We start from the raw sequence: 26,440 nt of genomic DNA, 5'->3' as shown, positions 1-26,440 counted from the left end.
ACGCTGCTGCTTCTGCCCCTGCCGCCACTGCCCCGCCGCTTCTGCCCCCGCCACCACTTCCGCCACCGCTTCTGCCTCTGCCGCCGCCGCTGCTTCTCCCCGCCGCTTGCCCCGCCACGTGCCCCTGCCACCGCTGCTGCTTCGCCCCTTCTGCCCCGCGCCGCTTCTTCCCCGCCAGCGGGGCAGCGGCGGCGGGGCAGAAGCAGCAGCGGTGGCAGGGGCAGAAGCGGCAGCGGCGGGGGCAGAAGCGGGGGGGTGGCGGCGGGAGAAGAAGCGGTGGTGGCAGGGGCAGAAGCGGCGGGAGAGAAGAAGGCGGTGGGGGCAGCAGCAGCGGTGGGGGCAGAAGCAGCAGCAGTGGCAGGGCAGAAGCGGCAGGGGTGGCGGCGGGCACAAGCGGCAGCGGCGGGGGCAGCAGCGGGGGCAGAAGCAGCAGCGGTGGCAGGGGCAGAAGCGGTGGCGGTGCCGCCGGCGGCAACAGCAGGAGGTGGCGCTCTGACGGCGCCTGCCTTTTCTCTTGCTGCTTGGCCTGGCGCTCGCCTCGCCTCGCGCCTGCCTCTCCTCCTCCTTTTCGCTGGCTGTGGCACGATGGTTGGGGTGGGCACTGGGCCGCATTACGAGGCGACCTGGGTTGCATGCGGCCCATGGGCCACGAGTTGGACAAGCCTGTCCTACGTCCTTTTTAACTTCTCAGCTGTTTGGCGCGGCAGAGTGGATTGCTGTTCTAAACACTTCAGAGGCGCAGTAGCTTAGTTTTTACCGTTTTAATGCATGCGCAAAGCACGCATTTGGTGTGCGTGCGAATTGCGGGAGTCACGCCAACCCCCTGCAGCCACACCCACCAAGCCACGCCCACAGAACTGGTGGTGAGAACTTTTGAATCCCACCACTGCACTTATTCACTTTGGTGTTGTAATGATGCCATGGGCAGCATATCCAGGAAGCATTGGGTCAGGTTGTGGATATTTTATTTGCATTGCTATAGGGATACCAATTGTGGATCTGTCAATGTGATGAGTATGCATGTTTCCCTCATTCAGACAGATGCTGATGTACTCCCAGGAAGTAGATGGTGACTGTAGTTCTTGTGAAGAGGACCTCTTCATCTTGTAAGTTTTTCAGTTGGGATTCTTCAGAGCACTACTTGAAATTAGTGATGAGCTACATTTGTTTGAGATATTTCCAAGCTATTCTTATTATTTTTGGGAGCTTATTTCCTTTGATTTCCGTTTCTCATCCTTCAGTGATGATGGGGTTAGGTTGAGGTTCTTCCATACATACCTACCCAATCTGTGGCAGCTACTGCTGAAAAATGTAGTTTTTTCATGGACTTTTGGCAAGTCTCAGTAGTCATTAGGGAATCCCTATTTCATGGGGCCATATATTCACAGAAGCATGGTAGCATGCTCAGAGTGAGACGTCAGAGTCAGATCTATTACTCTGATGGTCAGCTTAAAGTCGGAGTCCTCAAAAGTTATATTCCAAATTCTGTAATCAGGTTGTAGCAATGGTTACATTTTATGCTATTGGTGAGGCAATGTAAATTGAAACTAAACCTAAGCAGTAAAATACACCCTGACTTTGAAATGTTATACTTTCAGCATCTGCAAGGAAATAAATATCAAGAAAGTTGGCAAGAAAAAAACTCTTGAGAGTGTTTGTTAGCTAGTCAAAGGCTACGTGGTTAAAAGTTAGGTTGACATTGTAGTTCACTAACCTGGAGTGACATGATAATATTAATCTGAATGGCAAATGGCAGCACTCGATTAAAAGTAGTTTTGAATTCTGAGACTTTGCGGTGGGTCCATTCACAAAACGGCTGCCATATTGAGTAGCACTTATTCGGTGCATTAAATTCTTAGGATACTCTCTCCAGTAATTGCAACCTATTTAGGTCTCATTTCTTCAAATTCATATGATGCTAAGAGCTAGTGCTTTGCTTTGCAATGTGCTGAAGAATCATTTTAAAGGACGAAGTGGCACAAAAAGAGAAGAACAAAAGAACATGTCTGAGTGTATATTATGCTGGCCATGGCCAGTAGGTAACCCTAATGGAGGCTGTATATGCAAAAATAAATGAAGGATATCATCAAAAATCCTATAGAGAAGGAAAGAAAGAGATCTACCTAAACAATAATTAATGAATTCAGATAGTGTCCAGTGTTTGAGAATTTTGAAGAAGCCCCTTGCAATGGGGTATAGGATTTCAGTAAAGGTACTTTGTAGAAACCTGTTGAGCACTCTCAAGAGGCTATTTCCTATACAGAACAGGTGGCCTGTCAGTTTTAAGTGATTGCTAATTTAACTATTGGCCAATTGAATTTTTCCAAATTATGGGGTAACAGAAGTTGAGTCATACTCAGTCATGGGCTTGGAGAGCAGAATGTCTTTAGGCTTTACACATCTTCATATATCTCCATTTCACCTTGTCTCTAAGGTTCTTCATGGAGCAGAACAACCGGATATTTCAGACATTGATGGAGATATCAGCCAGCCAGGACAAGACATTGACCGCTGACCATGCCCGTGGAATGGGCTTGGATCCTCAAGGCGACCGTAGCTTTCTCATGGACCTCCTGGAAGTTTATGGCATTGACATCATGCTGGTCATTGATAATCCTTGTTGTACTTAGAAGTGGTGGGTGCTGGAAGGGTGAGAGAAGCAGAATTCACACATGAGTGGATGGCAACAACGGTTAAAGACTACAGGATGAACTGGTGGAACTTGCCACAACTCATATCATGAAGTATGGCCTGGTATTTAAGGGAGCACTCTGCAGGAAGTGTTATTTATTTTGATCCTGTTAATAATTGTTTTCAAATGGATCTCAAAAGAAGATACCATTCTTTCCTACCCACAGTAGATTGGCCAACCACGCTTTCTGTAAGCTCTGTGAAAGGAATCTAGTCATGATCTTCTACCCCTCCTGCTTCTAAACAACCCAGCGCAGAGTTATTTTGAGAGAAGAAATCATATCTATTGGCTGAGAATTTGGATGGGTGGATGTGAAAAGCACTTTATTCTCTGGGGACCAATGTGAATTTTTCATGCTGCTAGAGCCTTCCTAACATGCTGTAGGTGAAAGACCTTCCAATTCCAAAAATCCTTGAAGACATTTTTTGTTTTTTTGTGACATAATTCTGCTTCCTTACTTTATACATGTACAGACATGCATCCATATGATGATTCAGTTAAACTAGCATTTTTTTGCCTAGATAAGATAAGTCATATCAGGCAGCTTTTTCTCCCATTACATCAATAGTAATATAATTTTTAAAAACCCTCACTTTTTCTTTACAAAACAATTGGGATAACCCCTTTTTTTATCCTAGCTTTGTTACTGTTTAATAAATATTTTGAGAAAAAGGTCCTGCCGTATCTCAGCCGAGGCACAGTATCTTCATATCTCATCCCCCCCCAAAGCATTTTAAAGAATTTTTAGACTGTGGATCTACCCTGCACTGTTTGTTTCTCATACTTGTAATTACAATAAGCCCACCCTGCTATCTGTATAATTTGATATGTATTATTTTTGGCATAGTGGTGATTTAGATACACTGGAATTTTGTTCTGTACACTACAGAGTATTTAGGTTTCTAATAGGACCCAAGCCTATATTTGTGAGTAATAATTGGGTAATGCTAAAATAAGAAAAAATAGTGAGGAGTGATGATTACTCTAGTGCCTTATGCCCTTAATGATGGATACAGTGGACTAGCCATCATCAAGAAAACTTCTGAGAGCCTGATCTGTTGCTTTGCATTCTGGCTGAAAACCAAGCTTGTTGTTCTTGAGCTCTTTGCAGCTTTAATCATAGGTTACAATACTCACCTGGTGGCCTCAGGTTCTCCACCTGTTCTCCCTTGCTTAGTCATTTCAGTTGTTGTCTATTAAGAATGTTATGACACTGTTATTATTTCCCTTCTTGTGGCAGAAGTTGTGGTGCTCTCATAAAGGCCAACTCCCAGATCACTGAGGAAGTGAAGGACATCAGAGTTTGTGGCTGGCCTAGTTTTGCTAGCTAGCACTGACATCTTTACTACATTCCAGTTAGACGTAATTAGTTGCCTATAAATGCAGTGTGGCATCTGATTTTGTTTTCTTACATAGACTGAATTTTATTGCTCTTTTAAATAGATGGTTTTGATTGCAGAGTAACTTTTTGCTTTGGAAGGAAAGTTGGATTGACTAGATATATGTTTCGGTTTCCTGTTTTTGGCTAAAGAGTACTTTATGAAATGCAAGCTGCTATTTTTAACAAATTGCTTTCTTGTTTTTTTTTTTTTCATTTAAATGAATAGTCACCTTCTGATATTTTGCTGCACGGTTCTAACCTATTTTAGAGAGTGATAGTTGGAACTAAAAAAGCAAGAATATTAAGAATAGGTTGGTTGGATGGATGGATTCAACTAAAGCACGGGTGTCAAATTCGCTGCATCATGTTGCTGTCATGAGACATTTTGTGACTTTTTCCCCTTCGCAGAGCTGGGGTGGGCGTGGCCTCCGCATGACGCATCTGGCCTGCGGGCCGCCAGTTTAACATCCCTAAACTAAAAAATCTGTAAGACATTACCTTGTTCAAAATGGAAAGAAAATCTTCGATATCTTAACCCTTTTTCCTACCTCATATTTGTCTTGTCTATAGGAGGTGGGTCTTCCTATATATAGATTTAAATATTTTATAGAATGAAGGGAAAGAATTGGAAGGCATTAAGCTGTTTATTAAACAAACGATTCTCTGTAATTAGATGTTAAATTGATTGTCTTGGTATCCTTTGTTGTTGTATATGGGGTGTGTACATGAACACACATTTAAACTGGTATCTTTGCTTCTTGTTTTGCTAAGCTGTCATAGAGTATGTGCCACATGAATGCTTGGAGATAGGGAGGTCCAGAATGAGAAAATCCTGTAAACCAGGATTTTCAGAAATGGGTCTGTTGCCTGAAGAATTTCTACACGTGTATAAATGGCCAGGAGTGAGAAATATCGCTGTAGAACAGAAGCTGTGAGACTGAGCTGAATCAGTGCTTCTTTATTACATCCTAAGACAGTGTGTTGTCCATCAACACATGCAGTGAATAGCTGTAAATCTCAGATATAGACTACATCCGTGCAATTGAAACTGGCTCTAGCTTTGTTGATATTAGCCTGATGGATAGAAATTCAGATGAAAGCTTCATGCATTCATGGGCATGCCAGGAAAAGCTTCACTATTTAAACATTGAATGAAATGGGTTGCTGCTAGCAGAGACAGCAGCTCGGCTAGCATGGAAAAATGTTGGCAAGATGTAGGGACAGAATTGGGTGTGATTGTCATAACCATCTGTCATATGCTACATCTTACTTACTGGGCACCTTTATAATCTATTTGTCCAGCTGTTAAATGGGACACAGAAAAACCATCTCATCCTACAGGGTATGTTTTATTTCCCTGCTTTGAAAGCACAAGCAGGTTCCTGTTCCAAGGGATATAAATATTTGATCATTTCCCCCTGCTTAAAGAGACAGCGTCTCATTCCTCTGTTACCGCTTCCCTATGAAGGCGCAATCTGATGTCTGCTTACCAAATAGAGCATTGGACTGTAGCCTTGCACACCCGAAGGGCTGCAGGTGAATATGGTTAATTAAATGGAAAAAATTATTAATGAAGGCATAGGGCCCTTAATGGAAATGTCTGTTTTCCCTGTAATTCCTTTCTTCTTTTGCTTTCTTACAGCCTAACTGGCCACCATAGTAGGATATGCAGTGGCATTCTGGATTCAGATGAGAGGTTCCTGATACAACAGAATGATTATCAAATTAGTACAAAACACAGTATGGTCTGATTTAGATTACATGATTTAGCTACCCTTTTCTAAGGAAACAAAGAGCAAGCATGAAGTACACAGGAGTTCCACCTGCTGCTGAGACCTCTTTCAAGGTTCTTACGGCTTGACTTTTAAAACAGCATTGAAATTCGGATGATGATATCCAATCCTGTAATTTGGAGGGCTCAAAATCACTTCTAAGTACTATAGAACTTCAGGTAGAGACAAGTAACTTATGGCCTGCATGTTGTCTTCCTTCTCTCCAAAACAGTTTATAAATGTCCAAGAGTAGAATAGACAATTTTCAGTGAAACAATTGATTTCTTTATTGAAACTTAAAAAAAAAAAAACAAGTCTGAAATTTTTTGCTACTGAATTTTTAGTCTGAATTTTGTCACCATGTTACAAGCCATTTGGGTCTTTTGGGGGAGGTGGTTTAGAAAGAAATGAAAACATGATCTCCCCGAGGTCCCATTTCCATTCTATGCTTAAAAAAACTACAAGCAAGCAAACAAAAAGTCAACTAAGTGATGAGTTTGATCAGATGAGGGGCTTGGGTTGTGGCTCACATCTTAAAGGTTGCACATTCTGTCCCAAGGCCTTTCCATACAGGTTATTATTGCAATGGGAGAAAACTAGTTAAAGATACCCTTTATAGATTTTTTTCAGCCATGGTTAGTACAGTATTAGCCATGGGAGGAGCAATACAATATTTGCATATCAGTTTTTGAATTACGCTGTGGAAATGATAGAAGGTGGCTTTGGTTTTGATAGAAGGAACTGTCTGTTCTTGGGATGTGTGAAGTTGAGCCTCTCTTTGCTTTTACCTGCCTTCCTTGTGAGTTCAGGAACAGCGTTTTCGTAGCATCTGCAGGAAATGTCGCAATTATTTTTGCAAGATCCTATTTGCACAAACCAACTGCGACAATTCAGTTTCTTTGGTTTATGGTCTTAATACTGGTTCCTGTGCCCACGTTTAGGAAAGCTTGGTCAGGTGGCACCCCCAGCATTACACCATGACATGATTAATTCACTGTAAACTGAACTAGACAGGCCTCCATCTAATCAAATACAGCTTTGAAATGCAGCTTTCATCTTGAATACAACAATTGAAAAGAATTCATAAGAGCAGGTTGCCCAGTGATGATTAATGTGGTTCAAATTCCCTTAACTTGAAAAGCCTTCCTTGGACAAAGCTTGGGGGATGGGGTCAGCCGAAGCCTCCTTTTCACTGTTTTGTGCCCATTGTACCTTGGGCTGCAAAATGGGGAGGGGTCTTTTTCTCCTACTTAATGTTTGTGTGTTTTTGCAAACACTGGAATTCTGCCACACCAAGTTGATGCTTCCTATTCTACACTGATTTGCCTATATAAGCATAGTTCTGTTTTGTCTACATAAGCAGAGGCCCTTAGAGAATGAAGTTGATGTTTATATACCGATACAGCTAATGAATGGCTGATGTTCCTTCTACTGTACAAAATTAATGGTGCATTTCTGCTTAAATACTGATTAGATAGCTTAGGTAGAAATTACTGTTTTAATACAGAATGTACAACATGCACTCTCTTGCCTACAATACCAAGTTCTTCATTTTTCCAGCTTTTCATTTAATAGCATTTAATAGTTCTAGGATTTTGCTACTGAGCCATTTTGAAAAACAAACATTTGGGTCATAATCACTCCTGAGTACCAATTTTACACAATCCATGTGTGTATTCTTATAAGTGTTAGCACTGGGCAGTTCACACACACAGGTAGATTATTTGTCAAAATTAGCAAGTGGATTTTTTGATTCATTCTTAAAACAACACCATATGTTGCTTGATAAGACTTGCAGGGAATGTAAAAACTTGGCTCATTTCAGCCATGGAAATCAAAGCCGAACAAAGTTGTAAGTTATTAGCGTGACTTATTGCTAGCTATGAAAAAATAATTGGTGGGTTTGTTTACAAGGTCATATTCACTATGTGGAACAAACAATGATATCAGAATACTGTACGTCTGCGTCCTTAATCTAAATGACAAAGGGAATCCGGTACAAGCAGAGAATTATGGATTGCTTAGGAAACTATTTAATAGGATAAGGTTGCAATGGCTTCCACCCTTTTTTTTAAAGGCCGTTTCTCTCTCAAAGGGGGATCTGGCACAGTAGAAGTAAAACTGCTAATTGCTAACTGGGTGAGTTCCTGCATTACTCAGAAGATACTGTTGGTGACACAGGACAGAAAATAAAAAGAGTTGCCTGCGCTTACCCTAGTAGAGTTAAGATGCTCAAAGAAATGCCAGTGGGATCTTCCAACATTATTTTGCTAACAACTTGGAGGAAGACGTAAAGGTCCTAATTTGGGTGGTTTTTTGTTGAGGTGGTAAATGGATAGTTTTAAGGGGGTGGGGAAATGGGTGCCTTAACCTTGCAGATCTTTCTGGTATATCCCTTAAAAATGCTAACCTTGTGTCCCCCCCCCCCCCTTGTTATGGGGGGTGGTTTAAGGAATTAAGTGGGTGCCTTAAGTTTCTGCAAGGCTTAAACAACAAAAGAGCAATGACATATCTCTGGCCATCATTCTCACCATGCCACCGTTAGACTAAGAAGGTTCTAATACATCACCATTAGCTGTGTAAATTAAGATTTGGTTTAGGCACTATCCAATTTTGTTTCCTTAAAAAAGAAAAATAACCTTTGGGGTATTGGGGAGAGGATCCCTTCCTGCTTCTATGAGAGAACATATAACTTGTTGCATAATAACTGTAATATTCCCCACCGGTTTTCAATTAACTTTAGTGTATAAACTTTGTTTTGAAAACATGTTCTGAGTAAATATGACTTGATGGGCAGCTAGGATCTCCTCATTGACTTGTGACTAAGCACTTTTCTTTAAACTATATACTAGTGGCTTCTTTCAGTAAGAGAGCGAGCACTACCTTTGTGGATTTCATTGCTAATGTAGAACCCCAAAAGGACTTGTGTATATATATAATGGTCTTTTTTACTGTATTAAAACTCACTTTTAACACAGGTATCATTTGTGCTGGTTGATTATTTAAAACAGCTTGAAGGATCAAAAAATCCATAACACAATATTTGCTCTCCCGCTTTACCCCTTGTGTTTTAAGGACTTCTAAATTGCTTGATGGTAAGAGTATAATTGTCGTATCCATAGACATTAGCAGTTATATTCACAGGTTGTTTTTTTTTTATGGACAGCATACCAATTCCTAGAGTTGTGCAACAACCTCGAACTCAAAACAAATTAACCTAAAATAGTCCATCAATACAGTCCAAGCATGCAATGTTTTAATACTGTAGACCTGGGGTGTCAAACTCAAGTCGTACAGCGGCATCACATGACATATTGGGACTTTTCCCCCCTTTGCTAAACCGGGCATGGGTGTGGTCAGCGTGTGACGCATCCGGCCCACGGCCCTGGTATAGAATAAAACCTGTATTTTTTTTGTTTGTGTTGTACCCTTGGAAGCAATGAAAAGTCAAAGTAATCCACTTTCAATCTTTTTTTCATCAATATCTACAAAGATAAGTTGGGTGATATTCCATGTTGAGTATTATGTATTGCCTTAGGAAAAAAAATAGGGGCAAAGCAATTGTTTTCATATTTAATTAAAAACCAGCAAACAAAGCAATAATTAAGCATGTATTTTTCAACACCAGCTCTCAATCAAAAAGGCAATATTTAGTAATGGTTTCACTTCAGTCCAGCTCATGAACAACTACAAACAGAATGCATTTTTTCCAGCTATCAATTTATATCTTTTTAATGTTCATGTACAATACACTTTATATATATTTGGCCCTGTCTTTAAAGTTCAGGAGATGAATAAAGCAACATGTTTAGTGTTTGGTAACTTGAAGACTGACTAGCAAAGTAACTATAACGCACACATGCTGTGCCTTATTTTGCATTTGGCAATCTGTCTATAAAAGAAAGCATAAAAGACACAGAACATATGGGCGACACCACATTCCAACATAACATCTCAAAACAAACCATTAAAAGTGGAAAATAAACTTCCCTAATAGGTAAACCAGAAGATAATTTCCTCCAACTAGCTCCCCCCAGTGGCAAAAGGAAAATTACCAGTTTTATTTATTAACGCGCTGAGTCTCTATAGTTGACTCGAGGTGTTAAAAAAAAAAATAAAACTGGCCTATAAAGACATCCAAAACATGAAGTAAACATGAAATTTGTTCTTTCTGCAAATGAAACTCCAGAAGACTGTTATTCCAAACTCAAGCGGCCAGTGTGTTTAAAAAAAAAAAAGGCCCTTTGTCAAATATTAGGTGTCGAATCAGCTTGATGGGAGTAGAGATTTTCCTATCTGTGGCTACTAGAGTCTGGATAGATTGGGTATTGTCAGGTCCTGCACTGGTGGACTGAGTCTGCGTTAAAACTGAAGCTGTGCCTTGCGCTGTGGTCACGTCCCAGTTTTTGACTCAGTCCAGCCAGGACAGGATGTGAGTTGCTGAGGCTCCATTTGAATCGCAAGTGGAGGCCTTTTTTTTCCACAGAGAAAAAAAAATTCGGTTTAAAGTGCAGCAGAGGCTTTTGGACCTCTCAGCAGCCAAGGAGAGAGGCTTTGCCTCCAGGCTTGGCGATCACCCTCAGGGCAACTGCCCTAGCGCGCGGAGCCACGACCACATGGAGTGGCTCCAGGCGATCGGGCCTATAAGGGCCACCAGCTGTTTTGCACAGTAGCACAGAAGCAGCACAGGCGGCTAGCCCGATTTTCGCTTTCATTTCCAGATCGCCTGGCTGCAATGCACTCAAGAGTAGCAGCAGCGGCTCCGGGGGCAATCGGCTCAACAGGAGGCTTTGCCGCAGCGCAAAGCAGCCACTTGATTGGGCAATCGGCCTGATCCCAGTGGGGGGGGGTGCAGCCGTGTGGTAGCAGTTGGCACTGAAGAGTGGCAAGGACAGGTTTGACCCCAGCTGAGGGCGCAGATTGACCACGTTGCCAGGGTGTGATTCTAGCTCCAGAACTGAGATGATCGTGTGGGCACCAGTAGACCTGTACTCAGGTCCATGATTGTGGTGACCAGCAGGGTGTGGCTGCAGCCCAGCAATAGGCCTATACAGGCTTGCTTTGCTGGTTTACAGGTAACAAGACCAAAATTTATTCTGGATGGGGCTTTACTAGTAAGATTTATTGGAGATTGTGTTTTTAACACCTCATCCCTCCCCCAGCAGGATCCATCCTCCCTCTGGCTGTTTCTTTTGTTTAGCCTACTCTCCTTGTGGGATGGCAGATATGGATCAGGAAAGGGAACACAGTCCCTCCACTTCTAAAGGCCGATCCCGGGGCAGGCAGAAGAGAAAGCTCCTGAATCCCAAAGACCTTCCAGAGAGGAGCAAGAGGCCTTAAACAGGCAAAAGGCACCTGGAAAACAGATGGAAAAACGGCACCATGTGGCTGGGCGGAGGAGCAGAAGATCACCACTCCCTGAGGAATCAGATTCTGCTGATCAACCTCCGGTATTGCAATTGGAGACTGGCCTACTTCTGCTGTATCTCTCCCACGTGTTTGGCCACCTGACAATTCTTCGGCTATTGGTGATCCAATACCTATAGAAGAACCTGGAGAGGATGAAGGTGATTCCCAAACAGCAGGCCTGGAGGAACCATTGCCTCCGCCTCCCAAGAGGGCTAGATCTATGGCTGAGGCGACTTTTACACCTACAGCAGCTGGCCTACGAAATCTGAAGAGGATGAGGAAGCTTCCCTGCGCATCTGGAGGCTATCAGCTCCAAAGCCATAAGAAGGGGAATGGTGGAAGTTCTCCAGGTAACGAGGAGGCCTGAATCAGTGGTGTCAGAACACTCAGACCTAAAAGGGTCCTTTCATGAGAGAAGCAGAGAATCCTTAAGGGGCAGGAACTCTCCTGACCCTTCCGTACATAGCATTACCTATAAGACACCTGAATATGATAAGAGGGAGTCAGACTTCTCTGCTGATGAAGATATGGCCCCAGAAAGACCTTCATTCACAGGTATCTTTGATGTTCAAAAGTTCAGGGCATTATTGTTTAAGGCCAAGAAGACAGCCCACTTGGGACCAGGAGCAGATGTCAGAGAAGTAGAAGGGGACAGTGCGCGCCCCCCACCCCACCCCAAGACCAATTATTTGATGAACCTACAGTTTGGCCCGAAATGGTTCCAGTTCCCAGATTATTCTTGAATGTAATCAAGAAACAGATGGAATCTGCCATGCTATTGGCCAACAAACGCCATTTCTTTACTATGGGCCTGAACTCACCAGTTCTTTGCAGGTACCATCTGTGGATGCCCCAGTGGATGCTTTCTTCCTCTTCAAACCCTGCTGATCCAGAAGAGGCATTGAAGGCAGAGGACAAGAGGATCGAGCAATTCTTCCAACGTACCCACCTGGCGGCTGCCTGGGAAGTGAAGTCTTTATGAGGTCTTAAGGTGGCTGCACCAGTTGAAGGTACCAGCATCAGATGTCAGAGTACACCAAGACATTTACAAACTGATGGCTGTGGCTGAATTCACTGCGGATGCAACCCTAAACAGTGCCAGGTTTGCCTCTAAGGCCATCGCTACTTCGATAGCAGTCTGCAGAATGATCTGGCTTAAGAACTGATAAGCTGACAGGCGATGGAAGTGGAAAGTGGCATCGTCCCCCATCAAAGGGGATAAATTGTTTGCGGAGGTCTTGGATCCCCACCTGGTGGAGAAGGTTTTCTGCCAGTGGTGTATCAAGAATAACATCTCCCCCACTTTGGCCTCTGTGGCCAATATTCTGGATTTTTTACAAGAAGGTCTTGACAAAGGGCTCTCAGCTAACACATTATGCAGACAGGTGACCGCCCTTTCTTCAGTATTGTTCTTACACAGGAAGGGTTCCCTGTCTCAAAACCAAACCATTTGGAGGTTTCTGAAAGGGGCCACCAACCTTAGTCCTCTGGTGGTTCATAGATTCCCTGCTTGGGATCTCCTCAAAGTTCTTAAGGCGTTAATGACTGAGCCATTTGAACCACTTAGATCCATTAATTTACACCATCTATCACTCAAGGTTGCTTTTCTTGTAGCATCACATCGGCTAGGAGGATATCAGAGATTGCTGCCCTTTCAGTTAGGGAGGATTTGTGTATTTTCCATCCTGATAGAGTAGTGTTACAGTTAGACCCAACTTTCATCCCCAAAATTAATTCTAGATTCCACAGGGCTCAGGAGCTTCATTCTCCCTAATTTTTGTCCAAATCCTTCCTATAATTTGGAGAGGGTGTAGCATACTCTGGATGTACACAGAGCCTTAAGGATTTACATCTGGTGGACACATCCTATCCTCAAGTTGGAGGCACTGTTTGTGTCCTTACAACCCAGCAGGTTAAGGCTAAAGGTGTCTCCAAAGACTGTGGGCAGATGGATTCGGGCCTACATTGCCAAGGCTTATCTGAGCAGGGCTCTTCCGGAGCCTCGTGAAGTGATGGCTCACTCAACCAGAAGTGCAGCAACTACGGCGGCATGGGCTACTCATGCACCCATTGAGGAAATCTGCAGAACGGCCACAGTTTTCACAGTCTCCTTTCATTTGGCATTACTGCCTAGATGCCTTTGCATCAGCTGATGCTGCTTTTGGCAGAAGAAGCACAAGAGCTAATGTGAGTAGGACTAGACTCTTGCCCTCCCTGGGACAGGCCGGCTTTGGTATGTCCCAATCTATTTGGACTCTCGTAGCCACAGATAGGATAATGAAAATTGGGTTACCTGAATGTTCCTTTTCTTCTGTGGCATAGAGAGTCCAGCCCCACCCTGGTTCATCTGGTCTGGGTGCGGGTTGTGGGGAGCAATAATGTGTGTTCTTTTTATCTCTTAACTCCAGAATCACATCCAGTCTGCTAAGTGCTTTGTTGAAAGCTGGGGCACGGCGCAAGGCGGAGCTCCAGTTTTAACACAGACTCAGTACACCAGTGCAGGATCTGACAATACCCAACCTATCTGGACTCTCTACGCCAGAGAAGAAAAGGAACATTCAGGTAATCCAATGTTCATTATGGGTCATTTGCATGCAAGAAGTTCCAAATTTGGTCTTTTTCGCATCCTTCCTTTTGTAGAATAAGAGTAGAATAATATGTGCCAGAGGCAGGCTGCCAGTCAAGCTGCAGGATTCTGGTCTAATGGTTCACTGATCAGTTATTAGTGATTACATTTTAGATACTTTCCTCTGAGACATCTCTTTAATTTTTAATCACTTTTCTAAACGTAAGCATAACACCGATGGGCTGCCCATATCTCAACTATTAAATGGGAAAGGAAGCAATATGAAGGAAAGGATATCCAATGATCTGAAGTACATATGTACTAGGTGTACAAATGGAAGTTTATACCAAAAGTGTTTTAACTGGAAAACAGTTGCCACAGAGGTATTTTTGTGAAATAACTGGAACCAGATGAAAAGAAAAATGAAATGTTTCCACCTTAGTTCTTCTTCCTCAATTTCTGACTTACATAGTTTGAAAAAGGAAGGCTTTCATCGTAACTGAAGGAAAGCTGTGCCATCTTCAGATGCAGTTCGTTAAACAGTTTGCGCAGTCATCCAAGTCAACCCTTTGATTACAATACACCATGAACCAGCTGCTTTGATTATGATATACCTTGAAGCATTTCTACTTTTCTCCTGGCATCGCAGAAGAAATGGAGTTTCCTGGGCAACAGCTTCACCTCCACTGTCATTGCTTCATGCTCTTCGTTGTCTATAGCTAAAGAGCCTTCTGTATCCTGCCGACACAAAAAGATCAAGAGATTTTTCACACAACAGCACAACAAAGCAGACATGCTGCCTCCAGCTACATCCTGACAGTGGTTTTCCTTAGAATTCTGCAGCACCAGGGCATGCAGCGAAGATGTGACATTCGTGTCCCGAATGGGATAATGTCCTCAATTACAGCTCAATTGTATTACCACAGAACTAAACATTTTGTTAGGTTTTCCAGCCAATAGATATCTGGGTCCATGTTTCACTGTACACTGCTTTTTTCTTAATCATGGTGTTGAATAAGCCAAAATTTGGCTGGATTTACATGACATTCTATGCCCAAACCCAAATACTTTTCATTAGGACTTTGTGTGATACAGGATCTAGCCAGTGAGGCCAAAAAAAATTATGCAAGGATGATAATTGTCCAATATATCATACATCATACATACATACATACATACATACATACATACATAACTTTTTGCTGGTATTTATATGTATGGTATTCAGCTTTGTTCGGGTATTTTCCCACATCATTATAGTTGTGGTTTTAAATTTGTAGCAACGTTTCGGCAGAATCTCATCTGCCATCATCAGGCTTCTCATGGCAGATGAGATTCTGCTGAAACGTTGCTACAACTTTAAAAGCACAACTATAATGACGTGGGAAAATACCCAAACAAAGCTGAATACCACACACACACACACACACACACACACGAAAATGTAGTTACCAATAGCAAGGATATGAATGCTGATCAATCAGACTATGTCAGTTCACAGGGACATGAGAATCTGTGTCAAAGCTCACTTAAGCAAAACTCTTTACACAGAAAGAAGAAAAGCCACCACTCTTTTCTAAGGTGGGAGAGAATAAAACCAGCTCAATGTGCATCACAGCATTTGATTTCTCACCTCTGGAAGCTGCAAAACACACTTGCTAGCCTGAAGACATTGACTTCCTTCAGGACACAAGTGGGGGTCCTTCATCTTTTGGCTTCTGTGCAAAACAAGATACGAGAAAGACAGGAAAATATGTATGCATATCATTTACAGTATGAGCAAACAAAAAATAGTAAAGGGAGCTGGAAAAAACTTCAGAAGCAAATAGTACAATCAAATAAAGTTAACCGTCTTACATTATACTACAAAACAGTGTAACATTTTTACATGAACCATTCTTTCAAAGACTTGAGGCATTGTGTACACACATTTCTAAGAGACAAATTGTTTCTAAGGAGTTTCATGCCTGTAAGGTTTGAACCTAATCTGTGCGATCCAAGAACATTTGCTATTGTTATTGCTACTATGTACACCTATATGCAAATAAGGAAGGAACTGGAGAATTGTTAGGAAAAAGCTTGCAAGATTCTGTTATTCTACCCTAAGATAAAAACATTTCTGGAATCCCTGCCATGTCAGTTCCTTGACCTTGCCCACTTAAAAAAAGTGATACCTAGAGCTTCTAGTGAAGATGTGCTATAAGTCTAACAAATAATAAGGAAATCTGTTACTGCACTGAATTTTGGCATGGTAGAAAACTCCAGAATCTCTTCTTTAGCTTTAATCACTCTTTGAAATAAATATTTCTTATTAATATTTACAGAGCAAATAAATAAATGAAATCTATGGCTATGATATGGTAGATATGTTCTCTATTATTCACCCTCTTTGTATGGCTATGATAAGATATATAAGACAGGTTCTCTAATACTCACCCTTTTTTTACGTAGTCTCCCCTACTGATTGCATCTGATTCAATACAAATATTCATGAAGTCTTCTTCACGCTGAAACAAGTATTTCCAAAAGAGAAATGTTAAGTATTTCCAAAAGAGAGATCCCGGCATCTCACAAATATTCCAGGCATATTTGTGAAAATTATTTGTTTTTTCTTATGAGAAGGTAGTCTAACATTTACTCATGTATGGATTAAAAAGGCAGAGTCAGCTACTAAACACAGCAGAAACTGTGGAAGGGATTTAAATAAACTGGTTAAGGATAAACGTAAAAAGTGATTGCCTAAAATCAAGAAAGAAGAAAGCAAATCTGAACAAACCATTGAATTTGAAGAGAGGCAGAGCCATGAAGCTCTCAGAAATGAACTTAACAAAAAATTTCAGAAAGATGTTAGAAGATAACATTCTATATACCATATAGCGCCTGGTGGCACAGTGGTTAGAATGCAAGTTAATTTAGCTCACTGCCAGGTACTCGGGCCTGACTGGCTCAAGGTTAGCCTTCCATCCTTCCAAGGTCAGTAAAATGAGGATCCAGATTGCTGGGGGCAACATGATAACTGTAAACTGCTTAGAGAGGGCCATAAAGCACCATGAAGTGGTATATAAGTGCTCTTGCTCTATCAAAGAAAGATGACATAACAACAGTATGCAAACTGTTGTACAATAGCCTTAATTTCACATGCTAACAAAATAATACTTGGGATCATCAAACAGAGGTTAGAGCCCTACATGGAAAGAGGGATGCCAGATATTCGAATTGGCTTTAAAAAATGCTAAGAACGTAAGATATTATTGATGAGAAATGCTGGGTAACTAAGAAAGTTAAAGACTGCCAAAAAGAAGTCGATATATGCTTCATTGATGATAGTAAGTCTTTTGCGTCAATCCTATGTCAATCATGACAAACTGTGACATGTACTTAGAAAAATGGGAACATCAGAAAATCTTATTGGCCTTATATGAAAACTATACACAGATCAGGAAGACAAAGTCCAGGTGGAACACGACAAAATAGAATGTTTTCCTATTTGCAAAGGAATGAAATAAGACAGTATACTCCCCCTCTTTTTATTCAATCTATATAGAGTATAAATAAAGGGAAGATTGATAGAAAGAAGATGGATGTGGCTTTAAGGCTGAAGAAAGAAACATCAATAATCTGCACGATGCACAATTTGATAGCTGAAAATGCAAATGATATTCAAGCTCTGTAGCTGGAGATCTGAGTGAAAAAGGAGCAGAGTGAAAAAAAAAATCATTCTTTGATAACCATAAAGAAAATCAAAATAAGACAACAGATTCAGCAACCAGGTTTAAAAATGGCAATGAAGGTCTGAAGTGGTAGATAATTTCTGCCTTTAAGGATTGATTATCAATAGTAAAGGAATTAGCAGTTAAGAAATATACCACAAAATAGCACCTAATGGTCAAATTGGGGAAAAATTATTAAGGGAGGGAGGGTTTGAACTTCTATTTTCTTACTTTCAGGTCGAGATTCCTGTTTTGAGTAGTGACAGAGAATTCAAGGGCAGACAGTGGAATTTCATTCCAGGCCTCTGGAGTCTCTTCCTTTGGGATTTCTGAGGTCCAAGAGAGAAAAGAAAATTAAGTAAAGTGTTAGACAATGCACCATTTTATTTTGTTTGGGTTTTGTTGTTGTTGTTGTTTCATCATTCTGTCCTTTTATTTATTATTTGTTAAATTTTATTTGCTGCCTGTCTCACCATAGGGCTACTCTTAGGAGCCTTACGATAATAAAAAGGAAGAAAAATGCAGGTAAAATAATAGAACAATAAAATAAAGAACGACAAAGATACACAACAGAATAATATATCAATATGATAACCAAAAAGATGGATAGGTGGGAGACCAGAGAGCAAGCAGGGAAGATGGGAATCTGCTATCAACCTAGCAGCCACCTCCAGGGTGAAACTCCCCCCCACCCACCCCCACGCCAACTGGTAGGGCCAGGACTTAACTTTGCGCATATTTGGCTTACCTTTGGGGGTGGGTGTCCAATAATATGCAAGCCTCTTATAAAGCCTAATGTATAAAGGAGGTCGAGATATCTTCTGCTCTGGCTCCTCAGGTGGCCTTGGAATAGGGCCCAGATAGGTAAGGGAAGCTAGATGTTTCTGAGGCCATTCCTTGAAGGAGGAAAAGCATCACTATTAACACAGGATGAAAATGTATGCGTATTCCAACGCAGACTGAAAAAAACGGATGGCCATAAAACAGGTGCAAAGAAGTGACAGCAAGGTAGAAAATCACAGATAGGAAAAGGGCTACTTTCTCCATTCAATTATTCTACTAGCTGCCCTCCATTCTCCATACAGAGCCGTGATTGGAATGCGGTTGGACTGCAAGCTAACTCACTGCTCACTCCAGGAGTTCGATTCTGAATGACTCAAGGTTGACTCAGCCTTCCATCTTTCCAGGGTGGGTAAAACGAGGACCCAGATTGTTACGGGCAATATGCTGATTCTGTAAACTGCTTAGAGAGAACTGTAAAGCACTATGAAGCAGAATATAAGTCTAAGTGCTATTATTATTCTCGTTTAGGGAATAAGGTCTTGAGTCAAGTGATAGGGAGGGAAACATTTAACTATCCCATTTTCTGTTTCTGCTCTTGTCAGCTATTTGTAACTGAATTATTCAGGTCATTTCATGCTGAATGCACAGGTCAACCTTAAGCCCTATCATGTTTCACAAGGAAGAACAAGAACATGCAATCTTTAAACACAGAATATTCTCCCTGGCAGAGAAAGCAGAATATGAAACAGCAAAAGTTACAAAGGAGTTCAAATAGTAAAATGGGCTGTGTGACTATGGCTATCTTTTTAATAAACCACATGTACTGATAAAAAACCATGGACCCTAGGTAAAAAAATACATGGCCTAAAGCATCTCAGAATTTCCGAGTAAGAAATAGTGGCATTAATTTAGTCTCCTGTTTCAATAAATGAAAGGATTTAAAGATTACACCAGTTTTAATACTGATCATAAAATCACAGAATATAAGCACTGAAAAGTCCCTCAGAGATTATCCCTACTGTAGCATCCCTCACAGATGTCCATTCTGCCTCCCCTTAAACACCTTCACTGATGGAGAATCCAGCACTGTTTCATTGTTAAAAAGCTCTTTCCATTTAGAAAAATTTCCTGATATTCAACTGATGCCTACATTCTTATAATTGAATCCCATTGTTTCTTGCCCCCTCTTCTGGAATAATTCTAAATAAGTTCTTTGCATCTCCAAATGGAGCCCTTATGATTGTTGAAAATAGCTATCACATTTCCCTGCAATCTTCTCTTTTCTGGCTAAACAGGTTCCCAAGCTTTCCTCTTAATTTTTTCCCCCTCTTTCAGGCATCTTGTCATACTCCAGTCCAATGTCCTATCTAAAATGAGACAGCCAGAATTGCACACAATATTTTATGTGTATCAAAGAAGAACAGATAACAGTGGCTTTTCCCCTCTATCCTATGCACATATATTTCATTTTTCCTATCCATACATAGGGCTTTGCATTTGTCCCTGTTGAAATTCACCTTGCTGGTTTTTGCTTTATGATCTGTCTTGTCAAGTTCTTCATGAATTTTGCTACTAACAAACTCTTAACTTTGTTTCATGTGCAAATTTGCTAATCATGTTTTCTACTCCCTCTTCCAAATAATATATAAATATATTAACAGCATTGGGTCTAGAAAGGAGCTTTTCAATAAATATGCCCTCCAGCTTGACAAAAAGCCATTGGATAGAACTGTACATCTATCTAGCTTTGGATTTAGCTAAGGATAGCATAATCCAGTCTCTATTTCCCTTGTTGAATAGGATGGAAACGAATAATTTCTTTCTTTCCATGTCATAGCTACAAGCAAACTCTGGATTCTTTGGTTTAAACCAAGGCAGGTTGCTTTTGTGATCTTTGGAGAATAGCTAAATTTTGGTGGCAGAATTGTTAAAAATCAGCAACTGGTATTCTGAGTTGGGGAGTATATAATTACTTAATTACTATATTGTACAAATTATAGAATAGGCTTTCAAAACTTCCTTCCCAAAAAATTCAAAATGGAAATCTTTGTCCATTCCTACAATTTGTCCAGTCCTACAATTATATGTGACATTTTGTCTTTGTCCACTGTAGCCCTCACCCTAACTGTTGAATATTAATCCTAGACCATCGTAATCTAACCAAGCTTTTTCCACCTTGTGCTCCCTGTTCATCATCCCAAACTAATACAATGGCTACTAATTACAGATATTGTTTGTTGTTCAAGATGAGGAAAGGCAGTGAATGAAGTGAGTACCAGCGGGATGGTCTTTGAAACATCAGGTCTTTGAAACATGTGCATTATTTACGTTGTGGCATTTCAAACATTGGAATGTTTTATTATTTGTTAAGAAATCAGTAGAAGGCCCTTAATGGGAAAATATGTGTCTCCTTTACATTATAATCATTCAATATTTGAGACCTTTAAAACTATGGCAATTAACCCTTCTGCTCAATTTGTGACTGGCTGGCTGTAAGAGGCAACAGTCCTCTATGCTGTATTTATAGGCACCACTTACCTCAACTGAATAGGGTGAATCATTAGCATAACAAAAGCCCCAAGAGAAGACTGCACTAAGGAAGACAGCAGGGTACAGTAGATTTTAATGGCTCTCACTGCACCACAGCATTCCTTTGCTGATTCCTTTGCTTATTTTATTCATAGGACAGCAATTTTTTAAATTGCATTCCGTGATTCTGTTTTATAAAAGGTCTTTATTTCTGCCACCACTTGCCTGGCAAAACATACATCAAATGACTTCACATCAGTTCCATCTTGAGTAGCAGCCTTGGATTTGTTTGAAGTACCTAAAATTATACTCCCGTGAACAATCCAAGTAGAATTGTGTGGCATGCACAAATATAAGAAGCTGCCTTCTAACAAGTAAGATTATGGATAACTAAGTCTCAGAAATGTTATCAATTATCAGCAATATATGTATGTATGTATGTATGTATGTGTGTGCGTGTATATACATACATACATACATACATACATCTCATGAGAGATGCTGAGACTGAATCTGGAACCTTATTTTCCCTTCCACTCTCTCTCCCTCTCTCAAATTTGGAAAACATACAACTCCTTCACAAAGGGCACTGTGGGTGATGAATGCAAGCAAATATATATTATAACATTAGTCTACATCAGAGATGTCAAACTTGATTTCATTGAGAGCCGCATCAGGATTTTGTTTGACCTTCAGAAGGGCATGGCCGGGGGCGTGGCCAGCTCCATGTCACTCATTGAGCTCCATTTTCAGCAGCGATGGCCTCCTGCAGCCCTCTGCAGTGAAAATGGAGCTTGGGAGGCCATCACAGCTGAAAACGGAGCCCGGGTGAGTCGTGGGCAGCCTCCCTGAGTTCATTTTTGCTGGCAGAGGGCTGCAGGAGGCTGTTACAGCTGAAAACAGAGCTTGGGACGGCTGCGCATGGCCCTCCATTTTTGCTGGCAGAGGCACCGGGGGACAGTCCTTCGTTGTTTCCAGGTTGGGCCTGCAGGCCAGATCTAAGCACCCCAAGGGCCGGATTCGGCCTGAGGGCCTTGAGTTTGACACCTCTGATCTACATGCAATCTTAGAGCCTTAAATCATTCAGTGAATTTACATATGGGAAAATTCAGGACAAGTACTTCTTTATATGATAGATAACCGTGCTATGGAAGCTGATACAATGAGATCCACAGTGCAGTTATCTGTTGTATACCATCACTACCACTTTCAACAATGAAGAATTAGGCTATTGAGGGTTACTACTATACCTGTAACTGTTTATGGAAATTCCCAGACATCCAGGTCATAGTTGTCCCAAAGGTGTATTTTGAAGACAGCTGGACTTTGTTTTTTTCTGTTGAAGACGTTTCTCTTCTCATCCAAGAAGCTTCTTCAGCTCTGACTGGATGGTGAGGAATGGAAGGTTCCATTTATACCCAAGGAATATAAATCTTTCTATTGCTCACCATCCAGTCAGAGCTGAAGAAGCTTCTTGGATGAGAAGAGAAATGTCTTCAAAGCAAAACAAGGAAGTCCAGTCCCTTCTTGAAAAAGCACCTTTGGAATACCTGTAACAGTTTCCTGAATAACAGAGTTTGTGTTAAATATCAACTTCTAAGGGCTGGAGGGAGGGAGGGAGGAAGAGGAGAACAAATGTCTTGTTATCCATAGCTGTTATCGTTTAGCAGACCATTGTGTGACAGGGGACTAGATGTACAGAAAGATGATTCCTTTTTAGTTTCCAGTAATGAAATAATATTGAGTGATTGATAATAATTACCTTCAATGTGTTAAAAAAATGGGCTGCCTGGATTTTCAGAGGTCCAAGATACCAGTATCTGGAACGTAGCAAAACAAAAAAAGCAAAACTGAAATCTAAGGAAAGCAACTAGCATTTTAAATACATTTTTAATCAAAAGCATTGGTTAACAGTTTTATACTTGTACATGATAAACAATAAAAAGACCATAAAAGAAGAGTGCAATTGGCTCTAGCTTCATGCTAATGCAGATGTGGCTTGGTAAAATCTGGTTTATCTAGAGGTCATCTGAATGTAGCAGTCTAACATGTCATACCCAGCCTAGCCCAGTGAACTACAATACTTAATTGCATATTGCAGTGTTTCTCAACCTTCGTGACTTTAAGATTTGTGGACTTCAATTCCCGGAATTTTCCAGTCAACTGTGCTGGCTGGGGAATTCTGAGAGTTGAAGTCCACCAATCTTAAGAATCGCCAAGGTTGAGAAACACTGGCATATTGCTATTTCTATACTGTCCTGCTTTTACTTCTTACCAAGCAAGTGTACTGAGCTGGTGACTTCCTGCTGTAGAAGCCAGAGCATCCCTCCATACAAAGCGTGTTCATATTTATGTGGTTTAGAATCTTAAAACTTCAATCAGCTTTGGCAAAGTTGAAAAGTTCAGAGAAAAAAGTTTTAACAGAAAAAAGAAGTCTACTAAAATAGAACAGAAACAATAGCTTCAATCTGTCTCTCAGAAGATTCACACAATCAGCCTACATACAAATACACAATGTTCTTACACCAATTTTAATAGCAGCCCCATTCCACATCTATCACAAATTAATAGTTATCACAGGATAAATAGAAGATAGTTTACTAAAAAGGAAGTACCTATTTCTTCAGAGGAGCACTTAGGAGGAAAGCAAGAGTGAACTGTTCATCTCAGACCTGGGAGAGAGGTAACGTCATGCCCCTGGTGGAGACGGACTCTGAGTAGTCAGAGGAGGACCCAGGCCCATCCCCTATCCATCCTAGGGCACTCAGGGAGGAGAGGATCAGGGTAAAACGTGGTCTACTCAGGAGGAGAGGATCAGGGTAAAATGTGGTCTTCTTGGGAGGAGAGGGCCATGATTCTCTTCATGGGTCGCAGGTGTAAGATCTGCATAAGAGTTTGGACCTGCGTGCTAACAGACGCTGGAGACAAATTACTGTTTTATTCCTAAAGAAGGTTTATCTTGGTTGGCGTTCTTCCAACAGACTGTACCTGGTTATCTTCCTGATGTTGGCAATTATCTATCCTGGTCTATCCTGGAACTTTATTCAGTGTGGTTTGTTTTTGGTTTTTGCTTCATTATCGGCTCTTTGAATTTGAACTGTGTTTCTTTCCTTTGAAACGTTATTTTGAAAATAGTTTACTCCTCCACTGTGAACAATTAAACAGTGAAGCCAAGTTGAAGGCATTAAAGGACTTTTATTTACATTTTGGTTTTTGTTATATTTCTGATATACTCTGGGTCATCACAGGTAACCATTTAGAATAGATAACTGGTTCATTCATGTAGAACTCTATATGAGTTTTCCTGTGAACCTACAGCCTCTCACTTATAACGCTATACTCCTATATTGTATAGGTGATTATATATAATTTTCAATCCTATCTGGTTCAAAAATAGATATTATATAGATGACCATGGATGATCAGTGGATACCAGATGGTTCTTTGATAACAGATTATACACAGAGGGACACTATATAGAAACCACAAATCCGTTTCATGCAGTCCGTGTCAAGTAACTTTCTATCAATTAGGGAGGCTCTTGGTAAAATACTATGACTCAAACTCTTTCCCAAGAGAAAGAGAAGAGCAGTGCCTTGAGAATGAGGAATTAATCATCAGAGCTGCAGAAACTTATGGAATTAAAACCAGAAGGAATAGAAATCTTCAGGCTGGTGGGACTAGAATAGATCGGTAACAATGAATTTGGAACAAGGTCTCAATGGAAGTAACATACAGGAGAAAAGATAGAGGTAATACACAGGTTACAGCAAAATATTTACTTACTTGCTGACTTTTGCTCCTGCATCTCTGTAAGAGCCCCATCGTAAGCCATTGACAGCAAATACTGGCTGTTCTTTGTTCCCCTTTCCATAATGGAAAACGCAAAAACAGAAATCTTGTTTTGCACAGAGGCAGCCAAACATTAATTACATTAATCTAGTGATACGAACATCAGCAGAATACATATGTATGGTTTGTATTAAAAATACAAATTAAAAATACTGACCATCGTATGTTATCTTGGCATGTCCATAGAAAAGAATTATTAAATTATAATAAATTAATGCAAATTGAGTTTAGCTCCATCTTTTCAACCAATTTCATTTTGTGAGCAAAATGCGAAAAAGTTTATTTAGCAACTTTGCTTGATATGCCTTGCTGAAATAAAAGGATTTTCTTCCTCTTCTTCCTTCTCAGGCTACTATTTTCACTGTATGAAGCAGGTAAGCAAAAAATAGATAGCCAGATATGCCTTCACAGAACGAAATCATTCTACGGTTTGGCAGTGGGCAATGTTATCTGCAACAATTAACTAAAAACTTAAAAGCAGCATTGCCTAGCTAAATAACAAAGCAAATACCTTGTGCTACCTATGTGAATGCAACTGTCTTTCACATATGCAATATTATTTGTATTATAATAATATTTTAAACATGCCTTAACAATTCTTTTGCAATATATTGCTATTAAACGAGCTCTTTTAGATTAACTGGTTCTATCAAAATAAGCAATCAGAATGGCATATGACCCAAAATAAGAACGTGCAAATGTAGAAACAATAAATAACATTCCCAAATACAACATTTACAAATGAAATATGGCTACCTTAATCTGCAATACATCAAGTTGAACTGTCTCTCCTCTCAGTATGGACAACGTGGCATCAATGATACACCTTAGGGAAAAATAGAGAATAACATAGAAGTCAAGCAAGAGTGTGTAGTCCTTAACTTATAGTAAAATCCATCACCAATTAAAACATCTTGTGTAATAGAATTGGGAACATGTGATACCCAAAAGATTGCTATAGGTCAGTGTTGATGACCTTGGGATCAAGTGAGCATCAGCCTTGCCTGATTAGCATCTTCTAACCTAGTATCTTCTAGAATGGGCTGCTAATAAATTTGAACAAGCAAAGCAAGCAAGCAAGCAAAGATCTTGAAACTTAACTCCTACCATTATATATAGGGACTGCAAGCTTTCTAGTTGTGCAAGATATTTTGGTGACCTTGAATACCTTCAACTGCAGTTATCATTCTGGAATGCTTGAAAGGACTTAAAACTGGAGACTGCTTCTTTCTTGGACTTAATGCACTATTATTTCTCTAGGCATCTTCACTGGCATCTTATTTCCCGGAACTCAGAAAACCAAGGACAACCTCAGGATCAACACACAGCGAAGGCCATTCAGGAACAATCTCATTAAGAGACCTTGATGCCTCCATATTCTAAACACCAATAGGCTCCAGACAGAACTACCCTCCAATTGTTGGGAAAACCGTCAAACCCAAAGCCTGTTGTGGACCAATGTAATTGCTCTTTTCTTTAATGGTATGTGGGAATGACCTTGAAAGACAAGAGGAAGAGTCAAAACCAGACAATGGTCAAACAAGCAGCAGCTGAGTTCATTGAAACAATGGGTGTATGGGAAATGTCTCAGAAGAAGTTAATCCTCCCTAGTTCTTGGACTGAAAAGGTGGACAGAGATGTACTTTCAGACTTGCAAATTTCTATTACTATAACAGAGTGTGCTTCTTGTCTGGACTAACTTGCAAGGCTGATATGTCTCCATGTTTGTGGCTTCAGTCAAATCCC

The 26,440-nt window shown here is 40.7% G+C and overlaps 2 protein-coding genes across 7 annotated transcripts in view; one reads left to right on the top strand and one right to left on the bottom strand.

Moving 5' to 3' along the window:
• The window catches only part of DENND11 (DENN domain containing 11), a 32,146-nt gene extending 23,324 nt beyond the window's left edge, over window positions 1-8,822 (top strand). The window contains exons 8-9 of the mRNA XM_026722951.2: window positions 1,038-1,106; window positions 2,435-8,822. Coding sequence (XP_026578736.1) covers window positions 1,038-1,106; window positions 2,435-2,630 — 265 coding nt within the window. The 3' untranslated portion in view covers window positions 2,631-8,822. The remainder of the gene's footprint in view (window positions 1-1,037; window positions 1,107-2,434) is intronic.
• AGK (acylglycerol kinase) overlaps window positions 2,001-26,440 on the bottom strand; it is a 46,154-nt gene continuing 21,714 nt past the window's right edge. For 3 of the 6 annotated variants that reach the window (XM_087934976.1, XM_087934977.1, XM_087934978.1), the window contains exons 9-16: window positions 25,451-25,520; window positions 24,629-24,708; window positions 22,605-22,662; window positions 18,279-18,426; window positions 17,762-17,859; window positions 16,257-16,327; window positions 15,454-15,538; window positions 14,144-14,558 (exon numbers count right to left, since the gene is read on the bottom strand). In XM_087934976.1, coding sequence (XP_087791102.1) covers window positions 14,424-14,558; window positions 15,454-15,538; window positions 16,257-16,327; window positions 17,762-17,859; window positions 18,279-18,426; window positions 22,605-22,662; window positions 24,629-24,708; window positions 25,451-25,520 — 745 coding nt within the window. In that variant the 3' untranslated portion in view covers window positions 14,144-14,423. Of the gene's footprint in view, window positions 2,643-14,143; window positions 14,559-15,453; window positions 15,539-16,256; window positions 16,328-17,761; window positions 17,860-18,278; window positions 18,427-22,604; window positions 22,663-24,628; window positions 24,709-25,450; window positions 25,521-26,440 lie in introns of those variants that run through there. The other 3 variants (XM_087934974.1, XM_087934975.1, XM_087934973.1) reach the window with 2 other exon arrangements.

The sequence above is a fragment of the Pseudonaja textilis genome, chromosome 5 (assembly GCF_049901715.1).
Source record: "Pseudonaja textilis isolate UNSWEBS1 chromosome 5, rPseTex1.2, whole genome shotgun sequence".
Lineage (NCBI taxonomy): Eukaryota > Metazoa > Chordata > Lepidosauria > Squamata > Elapidae > Pseudonaja > Pseudonaja textilis.
This window is presented reverse-complemented; position numbering and strand designations above follow the sequence as displayed.